This window comes from Neomonachus schauinslandi, chromosome 5 (genome assembly GCF_002201575.2).
Source record: "Neomonachus schauinslandi chromosome 5, ASM220157v2, whole genome shotgun sequence".
Classification (NCBI taxonomy): Eukaryota; Metazoa; Chordata; class Mammalia; order Carnivora; family Phocidae; genus Neomonachus; species Neomonachus schauinslandi.
The window spans coordinates 146,223,397-146,239,782 of NC_058407.1; the positions used below are offsets into that span (position 1 = coordinate 146,223,397).

A 16,386-nucleotide genomic window follows, 5' to 3' on the forward strand; every position below is an offset into this window, starting at 1 on the left:
TCCCGCCGAGCAGGGAGCCCGATGCGGGGCTCGATCCCAGGACCCTGCTTGTGTTCCCTCTCTCGCTGTGTCTCTCTCTGTCAAATAAATAAATAAAATCTTTAAAAAAAAAAAAAGAAGCAAAAATGAAATATTGTTGGATGGGACAACATAGAGTCTAGGAATAGACCCACACACATGGTTGATTGATATTTGACAAAGGTACAAAGATAATTCAGCAGAGAAAGGATGGTCTTTGTAATAAATGTGCTGAAATGATTGAAAATCCACAAGTAAAAAAATGAACTTGATCAGGCGCCTGGGTGGCTCAGTCGTTAAGCGTCTGCCTTCGGCTCAGGTCATGATCCCAGGGTTCTGGGATTGAGCCCCGCACTGGGCTCCCTGCTCGGCAGGAAGCCTGCTTCTCGCTCTCCCACTCCCCCTGCTTGTGTTCCTGCTCTCACTATCTCTCTGTCAAATAAATAAATAAAATCTTTTTAAAAAAAAAATGAACTTGATCTTTACGTGATCATACACCCAAATTAATTCAAAATTAACCACAAGCCCAAATTTCAAAACGTAAAACCATAAAACTTCCAAGACGCGGCCTCAGATTTAGTAAATAGAGATGTCTTATATGACGGCAAAAGCGTTATTCATTAAAAAAATAATCAGTTGGACTTGATCAAAATTTAAAAGCTCCGCTGTTCAAAAGACTCCACTGAAAGAATATAAAGCCACAGATTGGGAGAAGATATTTTCAAAACACACATCTTACACAGGACTTGTGTAAATAATTCCCAAATTCAGTTTGGGAATTCAAGAAAACAACTCAAGTTTTTAAGTGGGGAAATGTTTGAAGAGACACTTTGCTCAGGAAAATTTAAAAGTAGTATATAAGCCTCTGAAAAGATGTTCAACATAATTAGTCCTGAGGAAAACACAAATTTAAACCAAAATGGGATTCAATTATAAATCACAACTGAAAACCCCGAAATCAAAAATCGACAACACCAATTGCTAGCAAGGATGCAGTGCAACAAGGATTCTCACCACGCTGGTGGGAATGTGAAATGGTCTGGCAGTTTCCTATAGATTTCAACATATATTTGCTGTACAATCCCGCAATCCCGCTCCTAGGTATTTACTCAAGAGAAATGAAATCATAGACTCCCACAAAAACCTGTAGGCTAATCATTATAGCAGCTTTATTCATAACTGGAAAATACTGAAAACCACCCAAATGTCCTTCAACTGTGAGTGGATAATTTGCAGTATCTCCACACCACGGAATACTACTCAGCAATAAAAAGGAATAAACTATGGATATGTGTCACAACTTGGATGCGTGTCGACGACATTATGTTGGGCAAAAGATACCACACTCAAAAGTTTACATACTGTATGTTCCCATTGATGTCACATTATAGAAAAGCCAAAACTATGGGGATGGACAACAGCTCAGTGGTTGCCAGGGATGAGAGTGGGAGAGAGACTGACTACAGTGGGTGGCAAGAAGAGACTTTGGGAGGAGATGATACAGATGGAACTGTATCAAGACCGTGTTGGTAGCTACACAACTGTATGAGTTTATCAGAACATAAAGGGTTTTTTCCTATATGTAAATTACACTCCAAGAAATTATACCTCAATCATTGCCTTCAAAAATGAAGTAATATGTGTTAAGTGTTAAAGGATGAAAGAGAGACCATCAGTGTAACTCAAACTAAAGTTGACAAGAAGAGTTCTCTGTGACATTTTTTTATTTGAATGGGCTTAAATTTTTTTTTTTAGAGTTTTTATTTTTTATTTGACAGAGAGAGAGAGAGAGAGTACAGCAGGGGGAGTGGCAGGCAGAGGGAGAGGGAAAAGTAGGCTCCCTGCTCGTGGGGCTCGATCCCAGAACCCCAGGATCATGACCTGAGCCAAAGGCAGACGCTTAACCATCTGAGCCACCCAGGCGCCCCAGGTTTAATTTTTTCAAACCTTTGTTATTTTATCATGAAATTTGGTTTGGGCACATTTTAGCCAATTTGGGAGTAGGAGGGTTGGTGCTAATGTTACTACCAGACCAGAGAATGGCATCCACCTCTTGGGGGAAGAGCAGAGTCTTTAGGTTCTGAAACACTGGGCCCTGGACAGATGTCCAGCTAGGGTGCTGGGGTCAAGGATGCGTGGGCAAAGGGTCCCTTTTTGTGTAATCCTGGCTTTGGGAACATTGTTAATGTTTCACATAATCAAAAAACAAATACATAAAATCAGTAAGGATAGGGGAAAACTTAAAAATGGAATACAAACAGAAACCAGTGAATCCAACTGTATTTCAAATGATTAACAGAATCACAAGGGAGTGGGTAGGGGGATTAATCCTAACGAACTTTTGAACACAGTGTTTGGATTTATGCCTTCAACAACTACTTGGATGAATCTCAACCACATTACATTCAGACCAAAGACAAAAGGAACTCTAATCAAATACTGAATTCTAGTTAATAAAGTTTACTTTCATAGAGGTATAGGCTAGTAACTCTGAAACTACTTTCTATGTATTCTTGGGCTGAACAAATAAGTAAACATGTTATGGATAATCAGAGCCAGGTTTCTTTCTGTTGTAGGAGGGAATAAAAAATATGAAAATGGAAAACAGTGAGAATGAGCTTTTTGAGGATAGACTGAAACTGAGGACATCAGTGTGAACTAATGGTTTTAAACTTATCTATCTGTAGACAGATATAGAAGAGTGTGTGTGTGTGTGTGTGTGTGTGTGCGTGCGTGTGTATGCTTCCATTTTCTAGATCCATCCATTGAGAAGGCACGGGACTGATAGTCCAGTAGGAATAAACATACCTAGCACCCAGATCTTAGTTTCTACATACTATTTTGCACTGAAAGGAACCAAGGATCCTTGAGAAATGGATTATTTCACGTCACAGAAAATATGAAATGAGACTGAAACATCTTTTTGGTCATAAAGGAAGGAAGTGGTCAGAGAACATAGGAACATGTCAAAAAGACATGGGAGGAGTTCCATTTCTATTAATGGTGGGGAAGCTTAACTGGACCAATGCTCCCAAGATGGTAACTGTAAACTCTAGGCAAAATTAATAAACAACTATCTGAAGTGACAGGAGAGTGACCACAAATAGGCAGACCCTGGATTGGAGTTAACACTTGGAGGAAATGACCAGTGCTAAATGATTTGCATGTGTTTACTCTTTTTTGGTGCCATGAAGGTGGACAACATTCAGACAGCAATCTGTAGTCTAACTGATGCAAGAGTCTGAGAACAGAGTTCAAAGTAACAACAACAAATGGAAAGTAAAGTGGGGAATTCTGGAGAAAGACATCCAGGGGAAACCCTAAATTCTACTTATAAACTCTGTTCAAATCTTTGCTGATCCCTGAACTTCACAAAGGTGGAACAGACTCCAAGCAGTCCATCAAAAATAAGACAACTGAACTGATTTCAGCTGCATCCTCCCAGAGAGGAGAGAGTTTGGATTCTGAGCCTAGCTACCAGCTAAAATAAGAGAAAAACCAGAAACAGCAAACAAACAGAAACACTGTTTAGAGAAATAAAAAAGAATTGAGAGTCTCTACATTATTCAGAACGTCCAGAATACAATCTCAAATTCCTAGACGTACAAAGAAACAGGACAAGGATTTTAGCAGACAAGGATTTTACAACAGTTCTTATAACTATGCTCAAGAACATAAGGAAAATATTCTTGTATTGAATGAACAGATAGGAAATCCCAGTTCTAAAATGGAAATCATTTTTGAAAAACCCTGATGGTACTCAGCATCAGGGAAATACAAATCAAAACCACAATGAGATATCACCTCACACCTGTCAGAATGGCTAAAATTAACAAGTCAGGAAACAACAGATTTTGGCGAGGATGCAGAGAATGAGGAAACCTCTTACACTGTTGGTGGGAATGCAAGCTGATGCAGTCACTCTGGAATACAGTATGGAGATTCCTCAAAAAGTTAAAAATAGAGCTACTCTATGGCCCAGAAATTGCACTACTAGGTATTTACCCCAAAGATACAAATGTAGTGATCTGAAGGGGCACCTGCACCCCAGTGTTTATAGCAGCAATGTCCACAATAGGCAAACTATGGAAAGAGCCCCGAAGTCCAACAACAGATGGATAAAGAAGATGTGGTATATATATACAATGGAATATTACTCATCCATCAAAAAAATGAAATCTTGCCATTTGCAATGAAATAGATGGAACTAGAGGATATTATGCTAAGTGAAATAAGTCAATCAGAGAAAGACAATTATTATATGATTTCACTGATATGTGGAATTTAAGAAACAAAACAGAGAAGCGTAGGGGAAGGGAGGGAAAAATAAAACAAGATGAAATGAGAGAGGGAAACAGACCATTAGAGACTCTTAATCATAGGAAACAAACTGAGGGTTGCTGAAGGAATGGGGGATATGGGTGATGGACATTAAGGAGGGCATTGGGTGTTACAGAAGACTGATGAGTCACTGAACTCTACCTCTGAAACTAATAATACACTATATGTTAATTAATTGAATTTAAATAAAGTTTAAAAAAAAAGAAAAACCCTGATGGAGATTCTACAACAAAAAATACAAAAATCTGAGATTTAAAAAAAAAAAAAAAAGGATTGAATAGTCCAAAAATTTTTATTGGGTGGTATTTGGAGAAGACAGAAGAAAAAGTGAGTGAGCTGGAAGACAAATCAATAGACATCTGAAGAAAGAAAAAGACAAAAAACATCAAGGGAACTTCAGAGACCTGTGGAACAGTATCAAAAGTTCTAAAACTTATCAACTGGAAATCCCAAGGAGGAGAGGAAAGAGAAAATGGGACAGAAAAAATATCTCAAGAAATAATTTTCCCGAAGTGAAAATTTTCTAAATGTGTTAAGATATACGCACATACAAAATACCCTTTGAGAGTGAAGGCAAACATAACATTTTCAGACAAATCAAAATGAAGGAGATTCACTGATAGTTAGCCTGCTGCCAAGAAATGCTAAAGGTGGTTCTTTAAAATGACAGGAAATGATACCAGAAAAAAGTTTTGATCTTTAGGAAAGAAGGAAGAACATCAAAAATGATGAATATGTATGCAAAAATATAAAAGACCACTTTATTCCTCTTAACTGTTTTCAAATCAATATGACTAAAGCAAAAATTATTATATTGTATTGGAGGTTTATAGTGTATGTAGATCTAACACAGAGGGCAACTATAGCAGAAAGGATGGGGGGATGAAAGTCTAGGTTCTTACAATTAATGTGAAATGCTTCAATACAAATGCTAAGTAGAACATTAAATAATATCAAGGAACAGAAGCTTAAGGAGCAATAGATAAATTAAAACTGAGTTCTAATTTTTTCATTGATCCAAAAGCAGGCAAGAAAAGAAGACTAGAGGAACAAAAAATATATTGGGAAAACAGAAAATAGAAAAATAGATGTAAATCCAATTATATCTATAATTACATTAAACATCAATCAACTAACTAGTATAATTAAAAGGCAGAGAATGTCAGACTAGACATAAAAGCAAAATCCAACTATATGTGGTCTACAAGAAATTTAAATATAAAGAAACAGATATGTTTGAAGAAAAAAGGTGGCAAAATACACACAATGTAAATGCCAATAAAAAAGCAAGAGTAGCTACATTAATATCAGACAAAACAGACTCCAAAGAGTCATATAAGACACAGCACATTTCACAATAATTGGGTTGATTCATCAAGAAAGTGTAACAATCATAAATGCTCATATACCTAATACCAGCTTGTCAACATACATGAAGCAAAAATGGACAGAATAAAAGGAAGAAATAGAGACATCCACAATCACAGCTGGAGAGGTTAATACCCCTCTCTCATTAACTACTACAATTACAAGACAAAAAGAAAATCACTAAGGATATATATCAGGACAGCACAACCAAACACTTGACCTAACTGACCTTTATAGAACATTACACCCAACAACAGCAGAATACAAATTCTTTTTCAATGCATAACGTATGTTCACAGATAGACTATATACTGGCTTGTAAAACAAGTCACAACAAAACTTAAAAGACTGACCCTCTGACCACAATGAGAATAAATATCAAGAAGCTATCTAGAAAATTTTCAAATATTTGGAAATTAAGCAATATACTTCTAAATAACCCATGGGTCAAAGAAGAAATCACAAGAGAAATCCAAAAATATTTCAAAATAAATAGTAATGGAAATAACACGACATCCAAATTTGTGGGAAGCAGTTCACAGAATACTGAGAGGCAAATATACAGTTTTATATGCTTATATTAGGAAAGAAAAAAGGTCTAAAAATCAACAGCTTGAAGGTCCACCTTAATAAACTAGAGTAAATCCAAATTAAGGGTAAGAAAGGAAATAACAGAGATAAGAGCTGGAATCAAAGAAATTGGAAAGAGACAACTAGAGAGAAAACAAAACCCAATGCTGGCTGACAAGATCAACAAAACTGATGAAATCCTAACTAGACCAAAGGAACAGAGAGAAGCACAAAGTAACAACTATCAGGAAGGAGAGCAGGCCAGCACTATAGATCCCATATACATTAAAAAGATATAACAGATATAATGAACAACTTTAAGCCAATAAATTTGACAACTTAGTTGAAATGGACAAATACCCTGAAAAGTTTAACTTACGAACTGACACATGATGAAATAGAAAACCTCAATACCTCTATATCAATGCACGTTCCAAAAAACTTTTCCACAAAGAGCACTCCAGGTGGCTTTGCGGGTAGAGTCCATCAGACATTTAAGGGAGCATGAGCACCAATCTTACACAAACTCTTGGAAAATAAAAGAGGAGGAAATGCTCTTCAACCTGTTTTTTGAGGTCAGAATATGAAGGAAAAAAAAAAACGGGAGAAATCCAGCAGACACTGTGTTAATCAAGTGATCAAAGCTAATATCACCAATACTGGGATGTACTGACCTCAGGTACCTCTGAATTTGATGGTGCCCTACTACTTTGGCTTCCTTGAAAGTAGTCATGAGGAAGCATGAGACCAACCCCCAAATAAGGGATGGTCTACAAAATGACTGCCCCGTACTCTTCAAAAATGTAAATATCATGAAAGGGAAAGAAATACTCTCAATTTTCTGATTTTGATAGCTGCACTGTAGAATGTAGGAAAATATCTTTTATTTTATTTTTAAAGATTTTATTTCTTTATTTGACAGAGAGAGAGAGAGCATGAGCCAGGGGAGTGGCAGAGGGAGAGGGAGAAGCAGGCTCCCCGCTGAGTGGACAGCCAGACTCAAGGCTCGATCCCTGAGATCATGACCTGAGCTGAAGCCAGATGCTTAAGCAACTGAGCCACCCAGGCACCCCGAGAGTTATCTTTATTTTTAAGAAATAAATACTGCACTATTTAGGGGTGAAGAACTATCATGTCTGCAACTTAGGAAAACACAGTTCAGGAATAAAATGTATTTTCATACACAAATAAAAATAGTACATACACACATATATGTGTATATAGAGAGACAGAAAGAGATAAGGAAGAAGAATGATAAAGCAATGTGGTAAAATGTCAGTAATTGATGGAGCTGGGCCCATGGGATTCTTTGTAAAGTTCTTGCTACTTTTCTCTAAGTCTGAAATTACGTCAGAATTAAAAGTATTAGAAAAAATATGCTTGGGAAACACTGCCTCTAACTCTTCCTCCTGGGTTTTTCCAATATCCCTTAGTACATTAAAGGCTCTGACAAGTCTTGCATAAGAAGCCAGTTTGGTATTTTGTTAGAAGATTCACTTTGTCAGAATGGGTATTTGTTTCTGACAAAGAGGTATCATCAATGTGTGAGATACTGAAACAGACTATCAGTGGACTTGAAAACATGCAGGATTTAATCTACTCTGTGGTTCCACAGAAAATGCTTGCCCAAGACCCCCACTGCCCCTGCCCTGTGGTGTTCCCCAGGCTCACCCTCTCTGAGTGTCTCCTTCTGCTTCAGCATACCCTTGAGGGTCAGGAGGCGGGGCACAGCTGTCCAACAAGCCACCGTGTGCTGGACTTGGCACTGCAGGGTCAGGACCTGGCCTCCCCTCTTCTCCATGGAAGCCTTGAGGAGAAGCTGTGCTGTGTTCTGGTCCACCAGCACCTTATAAAACAGCCAAACTCTAGGAAGGAACGTGATGGGGATAAGGTACAAACTTATCCCCACAGACAGGAGGTGGGTCCCTGAACCCCACTGTCCAGACCCATCATAGGACTGCTTTTACTGGCTCTCAGCCCACAGGGATGCAGTGTAATAGGGGTTAAGATCATGGGCTTTGGGGTCAGCCAAACCTGGGTTTGAATCCCAGTGCTGCTACTCACTAACTGTGGCCTTGGACAAGGACATAAGCTCTCTGAGCCCTAGTTTCTTCTTCTGTAAAGTGGGGGATAAAATAGAACCACTGATTGAGTGGATATTGCTGATAAGTTATCAATGCATCATATGATGATGAGCGATGAGAAAATAAAGAGCTTCAACAAGGCTGGTATTAAACGTCCTGGAGAATTGGGGAAGAGGACATGGTCCTATAATCCACCCAGATGTTCTTCATAGGACACCATGGGAGACACCTCCCTTGAGGATCAACACCAGAAACAAGATCAGCCATGCCTTCTTTGGTGCATACTCACACAGGTGTGAGTGTGTATGTGTTTCCCCGTGGCCTTTGAAAATAACGTCACTGGTTGGTTTCTCTTTTTTCATTGACTACTAGGAGGCTCAGAGCCAAATTTTAAGCTGAGCTCTAAAAAATGTACAGGACCTCATGACATGCATTTTGTTTCCTAAAGCCACTTTGAGCACCCTCCTATTTTCCCCATTTTTCTTTTCCCTTCACGCTCATTTCCTCATGTGTTTTGAAAAATCTAGAACAAAAGTTGGCAACCTATACATCTGTGGGCCAAAATCAGCCCACTGCCTGTTTTGTAAATAAAGTTTTATTGAGACAGCCACAGCCATTCATGCGCATGTCATCTCAGGTGTCTCTGGGCTACAACAGCAGAGTCGTTGCCACCGAGACTGTATGGCCCATAGATTCAAAAATACTTACAAACTGGCCCTTTGCCTGAAAGGTTGTCAATTCCTGACCTAGAACAATACAGGTTTTTATAATCTACCTCAAACCCTTGAAAGACTGGAGACAATCCTGGACATTCGGACAGATGGATGAATCCATGGATGGACAGCTCTAGGTGGTAATTCTGGGGACGGGGTTATCTAGAACCATACCCAGAGCCTTGGGTCTCCTCAAATTCACAAAAGCCAATGCTGGGACTCCGCGGGAAACAGGGCACTAACATTCAAGGGAGATCCAACCTGTGCCAGAATGAGTCACACTCTGAGGGCCAGTGACAATGGCAGCTAGGCAGTGAACATCCTCACCTGCCAGGCCCTGGTGGGGCATGCACGTGTGTTGCTCCAGTAACCCGAGGACAACCCCAAGAAGCAGGGGGAGAGACTCAGGCACAGGAGGGCACAGTGGCTGGCCCAAAGTCCCAGAGGCTGAGCTGGGGTTTGAACCCGGGCAGCTGGCTCCATGGCCCAGGACCCTGATGGCCATATCGTAGGGGATAAACCCCCATGTGAAGATACAGTCCGAGGTGAAGGACTGTACCAACTTACTCCCCGTGACTATCTCTAGAGACTCCTGTTTTATGCTTTATACTTTATTGTCATCTTTCAAGTCATCTACAACGAATGCAGTCATTACTAAGAAAGAAAAGAAAAAAGAATGACGAGGAAAACTGAATGCCTCCTTCTTCCTTTCCCTCAATGGCTTAAAATCAAGAACGGCCAAAGTAGGGGTGATTTAGACCTGGTCCCCGAGTCATGGAAAAGGGCACCTCTCTGAACGAAGATTTCCCATCTCCCAGGACACGAGCCCTCTGCCCTTGGAGGCCCTTTCCCCGCCCCGCACGGCCCCTGGGGACCCTCACCTGGCTGGGGCCACCTTGCTGGACAGCTGCAGCTGAATGGCCCGGGGGGCGCTGAGGACTGCTTGGTGGAGGAGGACGCTCATGTCCCAGCCCCGGCTGCGTCTCTGGGTGTCCTGGCTGGTGTTGGCCTCCAGCAGAACCAGCTCCCGGCTGGACGTGTGCACAGACAGGGAGCCACTGAGGCTGTGGTCTTTGTATCGTTGGGCAGCCACCTGCACCTGAGGGGAGGCAGGAGAGGGCTTAGAAGTGGAGGGATTACTGGAAGGGTCTGTGGGAACCAGCTACGTGGGAGGGCCCTTTCTCCAGGAAGCCTTCCCGAGCCTCTCCAGCTCTGAGAACCACCAAGCCCCACAGACAGCAAGCACACAGGAAGAGAGGAGGCAGAGGGAATGGTGGTGGGCTGCCTTCCCTGACCCCAGCTCCTGGCCCAGGGACAGAGTCTTACCTTGTCCTTCCCAGCATGTGTGAAATGGGAATTTCCATCTTACAGATTGGGAGACTGAGGCCCAAAGAGAGTCACATATTTAATATGGGCCTGCATGGGCTCTAAAACTCATGCTTGTGCCTGAAGGGAACAGTGGGGGGGCAAGGAGCAGAAGACCCCTGGGCCACTCAGTTACAGAAAAGGATGCCCCCAACAGTGCCCCCCTGGGGTCCAGAAGACCCCCAGAAGCTCTGGGACTCAAAGGAGAAGGTGTCCGGTGCACAAGGAGGAGCCATACTGGGGGCCAGGCTTGGTCAGGCCCCCAGGAGTGGGGGTGGAGCAGGGAGGCCTGCTCCTCCACCAACTTTGCAGAACCTGAAGCCCCTTTCCTCATCGGAGCCTCAGTTTCCCCATCTATAGGGCAGAAGTTGCTCCAGCCCTAGGATGTACATTGCAGTCAAGTGGGAAACTTTTAAAAGCATGCCTTATCCCTCCAAAGAGGTGGTGATGAACTGGTCCATCCACACAAGGGAACATTACTTAGTGATAAAAAGAAATGAGTTCTCAAGCCACAAAAAAGACTTGAAAAATCCTTAAATGCATCTTACTCAGTGAAAGTGGCCAGCCTGAAAAGCTACATAGTGGTTCAGTGGTAGCCAGGGGTTAAGGGTAGAAGGGATCCGTAGGTGGAACATGGGGGATTTTTAGGGCAGTAAAACTCTTCTCTGTAATACAGTAAATATGCGTATATGATATTCTGCGTCTGGTAAAACCCATAGAACTATACACCCCCAAGAGTGAACCTGGATGTAAACTATGGACTTTGGTTAATAATAATATATTAATATCAGCTTGCCCGTTGGAATGTACTACACTAATGTAAGATGTTCGTAAGAGGGAACACAGAGTGGGTCGGGGGGTGGGGGCATTACATGGGAACTCTCCATACTTTCTCTGCAACTTTTCTGGAAACCTAAAACTGCTCTGAAATATTAAGTTTATTAGTTTTTTTTAAAGTATGCCTGGGACCCCCTGACCAATCAATTCAGCATCTCCAGGCTGGGGTCCAGGTATGTTCTAAAACCTCCATAAGTGATTGCAACGTGGCTTGGGCTGAGAACTTTTAGGATACACCCGTGTTTTCCTCCGACTGGCCTCTGTGGGCCTGAGGACCCCCAAAGAACATGCATTCTCAACACGGGTAACATTGCCCCCAAATGCAAAACCTGGTTTGTTGGGGGTGTATTAAAAAAAAAAAAAAAAAAAAAAAGGGTGCCTGGGTGGCTCAGATGGTTAAGCGTCTGCCTTCGGCTCAGGTCATGATCCCAGCGTCCTGGGATCGAGTCCCGCATCGGGCTCCCTGCTCCTTGGGAGCCTGCTTCTCCCTCTGCCTCTCTCTCTCTCTCTGTCTCTCATGAATAAATAAATAATATCTTTTAAAAAAAAACAAAAAACAAAACAAAAAAAAACTCCTTGTGTGAAAATCACAGATGTGCATACAGCACACAAATACAGGATGTCTATGGGATTAAAATTTCATAGAGGGGGTGTATGGTACGTGCTGGCTGGCTGGTTTGTGCAAGCATACCCCGAATGACCCTGCTAATCACTGTCTTGAGAATGTACGGATGCTGTGCTCCCTCTATATTCCCATCAAGCAGGATACGTAGAAAAAACATGTTCCGCATCCAAGGTCATGGGCTCTGGCGGTGGCCAACCTTGAGCATCTCCTTCGTAACAAAGAATGTCCACATGGCACGTCTTGATCTCCTTGGAGCACTGGTCATGCAAGGAGGGAGAGGCTACGAATATTTGCTGAGCCGGTTGCTGCACTATAAAATTTGCTGCGCGTAGATCCCAGCAACGGATGTTTTCTCCAGTCTGCTGCTCCTGGCCTCCCTGTATGTAAGTGCCCCCAAGAAACCTGTTTTGATTGCTGTCTCCAGGTCATTTCTTCAGTCTCACTGGGCCATCACCCACCCTTGGCTTAGAGTCTGCCAGGGATCAGCTGCATAACTGGTGAGCTAGCCAGAAGCTGGAGAAAACCCCATGAGTGTGGAGGTGTTGGAAAGGGGAAAAGGGAAATCTGTGGGGGAAATGCCAACTTGGCCAGGGACCTCTGTGTGTGGGGGAGTGGCCCATAGGTCAGATGCTTGTGGACCACTGCATGAGTACGGGATGCCCCGAAAATGCCAGCAAGTCTAATGCACTTGTTGGAGAAAGTGCATGCTGTGCAGGGAAGGGAAACGAGAGCATGATAGTAAGTTAGAGACCTCAATGCACCGTTTCGCAAAGCTAGAAGGGCACAGGATGCCGCTGATTAAGATCCAGGCACGTGACTACTAGGTATTTACCCAAAAGATACAAAAATACTAATTTGGGGATGCCTGCGTGGCTCAGTTGGTGAAGCGTCCGCCTTCGGCTCAGATCATGATCCCAGGGTCCTGGGATCAAGCCCCGCGTCAAGCTCCTTGCTCAGTGGGGAGTCTGCTTCTCCCTCTGCCGGCCGCTCCCCCTGCTTGTGCTCGTGCTCTCTCTCTCTTGCAAATAAATAAATAAATCTTTTAAAAAAATACTAATTCGAAGGGACACATGCACCCCGATGTTTATAACAGCATTATCTACAACAGCCAAATTATGGAAAGAGCCGAAATGTCCATCAACTGATGAATGGATAAAGAAGATGTGGTATGTGTACACAATGGAATATGACTCATGCATCAAAAAGAATGAAATCTTGTCATTTGCAATGACATGGATGGAGCTCCAGAGGATTAGGCTAAGTGAAACAAGTCAATCAGAGAAAGGCAAATACCATATGATTTCACTCATATGTGGAATTTAAGAAACAAAACACATGAACTTAGGGGGGTTAAAAAGAGAGACAAACCAAGAAACAGACTCCTAACTCTAGAGAACACACTGATGGTCACCAGAGGGAGGGGGCGGGGGGGGGGGACAGGTGATGGGGATTAAGGAGCGCACTTGTGATGAGCCCTGGGTGATATGTGGAATTATTAAATCACTATGTTGTACACCTGAAACTAACCTTACACTGAATTTTAACTGAAATTTAAATACAAACTTGGAAAAGAAAAAAAAAGATCCAGGAACTTGTAATAAAGCCTGATTAGGACACTAAGAGGTAGAATCTCTAAAAAGCGATAAATCAGCCAATCTAGTGATAACTGATGAGGAAACAGACAAAATTTTCCATGTTTTCTAACCCCTACTACAAAGAAAAATGTTAAATAGCAATTATCCTCCTAACTCTTAGGAGAAAAACTAGCATCCTTTCTCTGTCCCTTAAAGTTGTAAATCTTGTCATGTCTTTATAATATGAACACCCCAGGAAATAACCAAAACATCACCTGCAGAGACTGAAGAAAAAAGGGGGGGGGGAGAGGCTCTTTAAAATACAGACTGCTGGAAATAATAAGGAAAGCCACACTCTGTCTGTAGGAAAGGCAGGAGATGAGTAAGAAAGGTTTCAGAATGAGAATACATTTTGGTTAAGGGAAAAGAAAACAATTTTTTCCTGAAATGACACTGGTTGTTTAGAGAGAGGGAAGCTTAGGACAAAATCTAGATGAAAAAAGAAAGTTGTAGAAGTTTCGGGAAGGAGAATCTTCAGGAAAGAATTTTATGTGTGGTTAGGGCTAAGATTGAAGGAGTACGTTTGAAAAGTACACCAGTGTAACATTAGAATTTGATATATCCCTCTGTTAAAAAGACAAAGTTTTCTTGGATATTGGGTCTGCTATTGATTAAAAAAAAAAAGTCAACAAATTTTTTTTTAATCTGCCCAGAAAAGCAACGTTTCTACGTTTCACCTTTACCGGGCTGATAAGAAACTCTCATTAGATTTTTAACCACGGCCCTTTTTTTTGAGTCTTTGGTAGTTGGCAGAGTTACTGTTTTACTTTGATGCTTTGGCAAAAAGCGTTCCTGCAAAATGCTCGTTTTCCAGGAAATTCATCGGAAGGCCTTTGACAAGTAGGAGTTTCTGGGAACAAAGATCAATTTGCCTTCATGTAGGAGGGACAAGGATAAACCTTCCAAGTGGTCCCCCAGGGCCACCTGTGTAATGTCACACCATGTCACAGGATAGCAACGGCACCGATGAGTACCACCAGGGTTCTGGTCGTGCTTATGGAAAGGAGCTGAGTTGCAGTGCAGCCTTTTAGAACAGCATGCCCCACAGCAGGAGAAGACGCGGCTAAGCAGATCCCAGGGACCGTTCCCACTCTGCATCCTATATGGGCTAAGGGACACACTCCAAAAGCCCGAGTCAGACAGTGCCCAGACCATGCCTACTTGCAACAACGCGGTACCTTGACAGACAGCCCCTAGTGCGGAAGAACACTCCACTCGCCGCCCGGTGACTTAGGTCATCCTGAAGGACAGCCATTAACGGAGGCAGCAGAGCCCCGGCTGCTGCCGTCCTTTGGGCCGGAAGGAGACGGACCAATCCCTGAGCATGTACGGTACCCTGATGGGTCCAACCCTCCACAGAGAGGCTCCAGCAGGGGACACAGTAGTCAATGGGCTGAGCCTCAAGCAGCATGGATGGTACGGCTCTGTGAGACTGTTCCTGCTGATCCTTTTTTTTTTTTTTTTAATGATTTCATTTTTTTAAAAGGTTTTATTTATTTATTTGCGAGAGAGCGAGAGAGTAAGAGAAAGAACATGGGTGGGGGGAGGGGCAGAGGGAGAAGCAGACTCCCCACTGAGCAGGGAGCCCAACATGGGACTTGATCCCATGACCCTGGGATTGTGACCTGAGTCGAAGGCAGAAGCTTAACCTGAGCCACCCAGGATCCCCTTTAATGATTTTATTTTTAAGTAATCTCTACACCCAACGTGGGGCTCGAACTTACAACCCCGAGAGATCAAGAGTCATGTGCTCTATCGACTGGGCCAGCCAGGCGCCCCCTGACCCCACTGTTCTGTGCACAGACAGCTGAGAGCGGGGCAGCCTACAGAGGACTGACCCTGTGGCTGCTCCAGCAGGAGGCACAGGACGGCACGGGGACCGGGCACGCACTCTGGGGCAACGACATACGGAAGGACATACTCTGATGCCTAAGAGGTATGAACATCACCGTTTACCACGTAGATGCACACACAGCACACACCCCAGCCGGAAATCAACAGGGTAATGAATTGGCCTGCGTCCACCTCCTGGAAGATGTGCCAACAGAAGACATCGCCACCTGGCTTGCCGAGAAGATGAGACATCCAGAACAACAGTCCTGGTGGGCCACTGCTAAGAACTGGGGGTCTACCACTGTGTTACAAAGACATCGCAACTGCCTGCCAACAACGCCCAACCTGTGCTGGGAATGACCGTGACCTTTGCCAAGAGACACTGGACAGGTAGCAAGGGGGCAGGTCGACTGCATGGGTCCCTTGCCTCTCTCTGGAGGCTGCCGTTCTGCTCGGATGCGTGTGGACACTGATGCAGGACGCCTGCAAGCTCGCCCCAGTAAGCATGCTACCCAGTGAGGCCACCATCAGTGGCCTAGAACAGCTGTGCACAGCTCGCGGGGCACCCACTGACAGCCACCAAGGCCCCCGCTTTGCAGGACGTGAAGTGCAGGAGGGAGCCGAAGCTCAAGACACCCACTGGCATTTCCCCGTACCATCCCCTCCCGCTGCAGCTGGACTGATGCAGGGCACGGATGCACTGTGGCAACAGATGTGATGACAAACCCATCCACCGGCCCTTTGGACACGCCACCAGTCAACAGCTCTGTGGACATTAAATGACCACGTACGTTTCAACCGTCCCAGGGCCTATACCCTCCTCACTCACGGATCTGACTTAGAATACAAGCAGACACAGCATGCAGGAAGGATGTTCTCTGCTGCAGGTGGGGACACAAGGTAACCTTCAATGCCCCCGACACAAGATCTACCTCCACGGGGAGATATAATTAAATGACCCTGGAAATGGCAGACAAGTCCACCGTGGTTTGGAGTTT

The 16,386-nt window shown here is 43.4% G+C and overlaps 1 protein-coding gene across 1 annotated transcript in view; it reads right to left on the reverse strand.

Moving 5' to 3' along the window:
* The window catches only part of LOC110587774, a 134,370-nt gene that overhangs the window by 44,368 nt on the left and 73,616 nt on the right, over window positions 1-16,386 (reverse strand). Inside the window, exons 37-38 of the mRNA XM_044915264.1 lie at window positions 9,976-10,193; window positions 7,969-8,162 (exon numbers count right to left, since the gene is read on the reverse strand). Of these exons, the coding sequence (XP_044771199.1) occupies window positions 7,969-8,162; window positions 9,976-10,193 (412 nt within the window). The remainder of the gene's footprint in view (window positions 1-7,968; window positions 8,163-9,975; window positions 10,194-16,386) is intronic.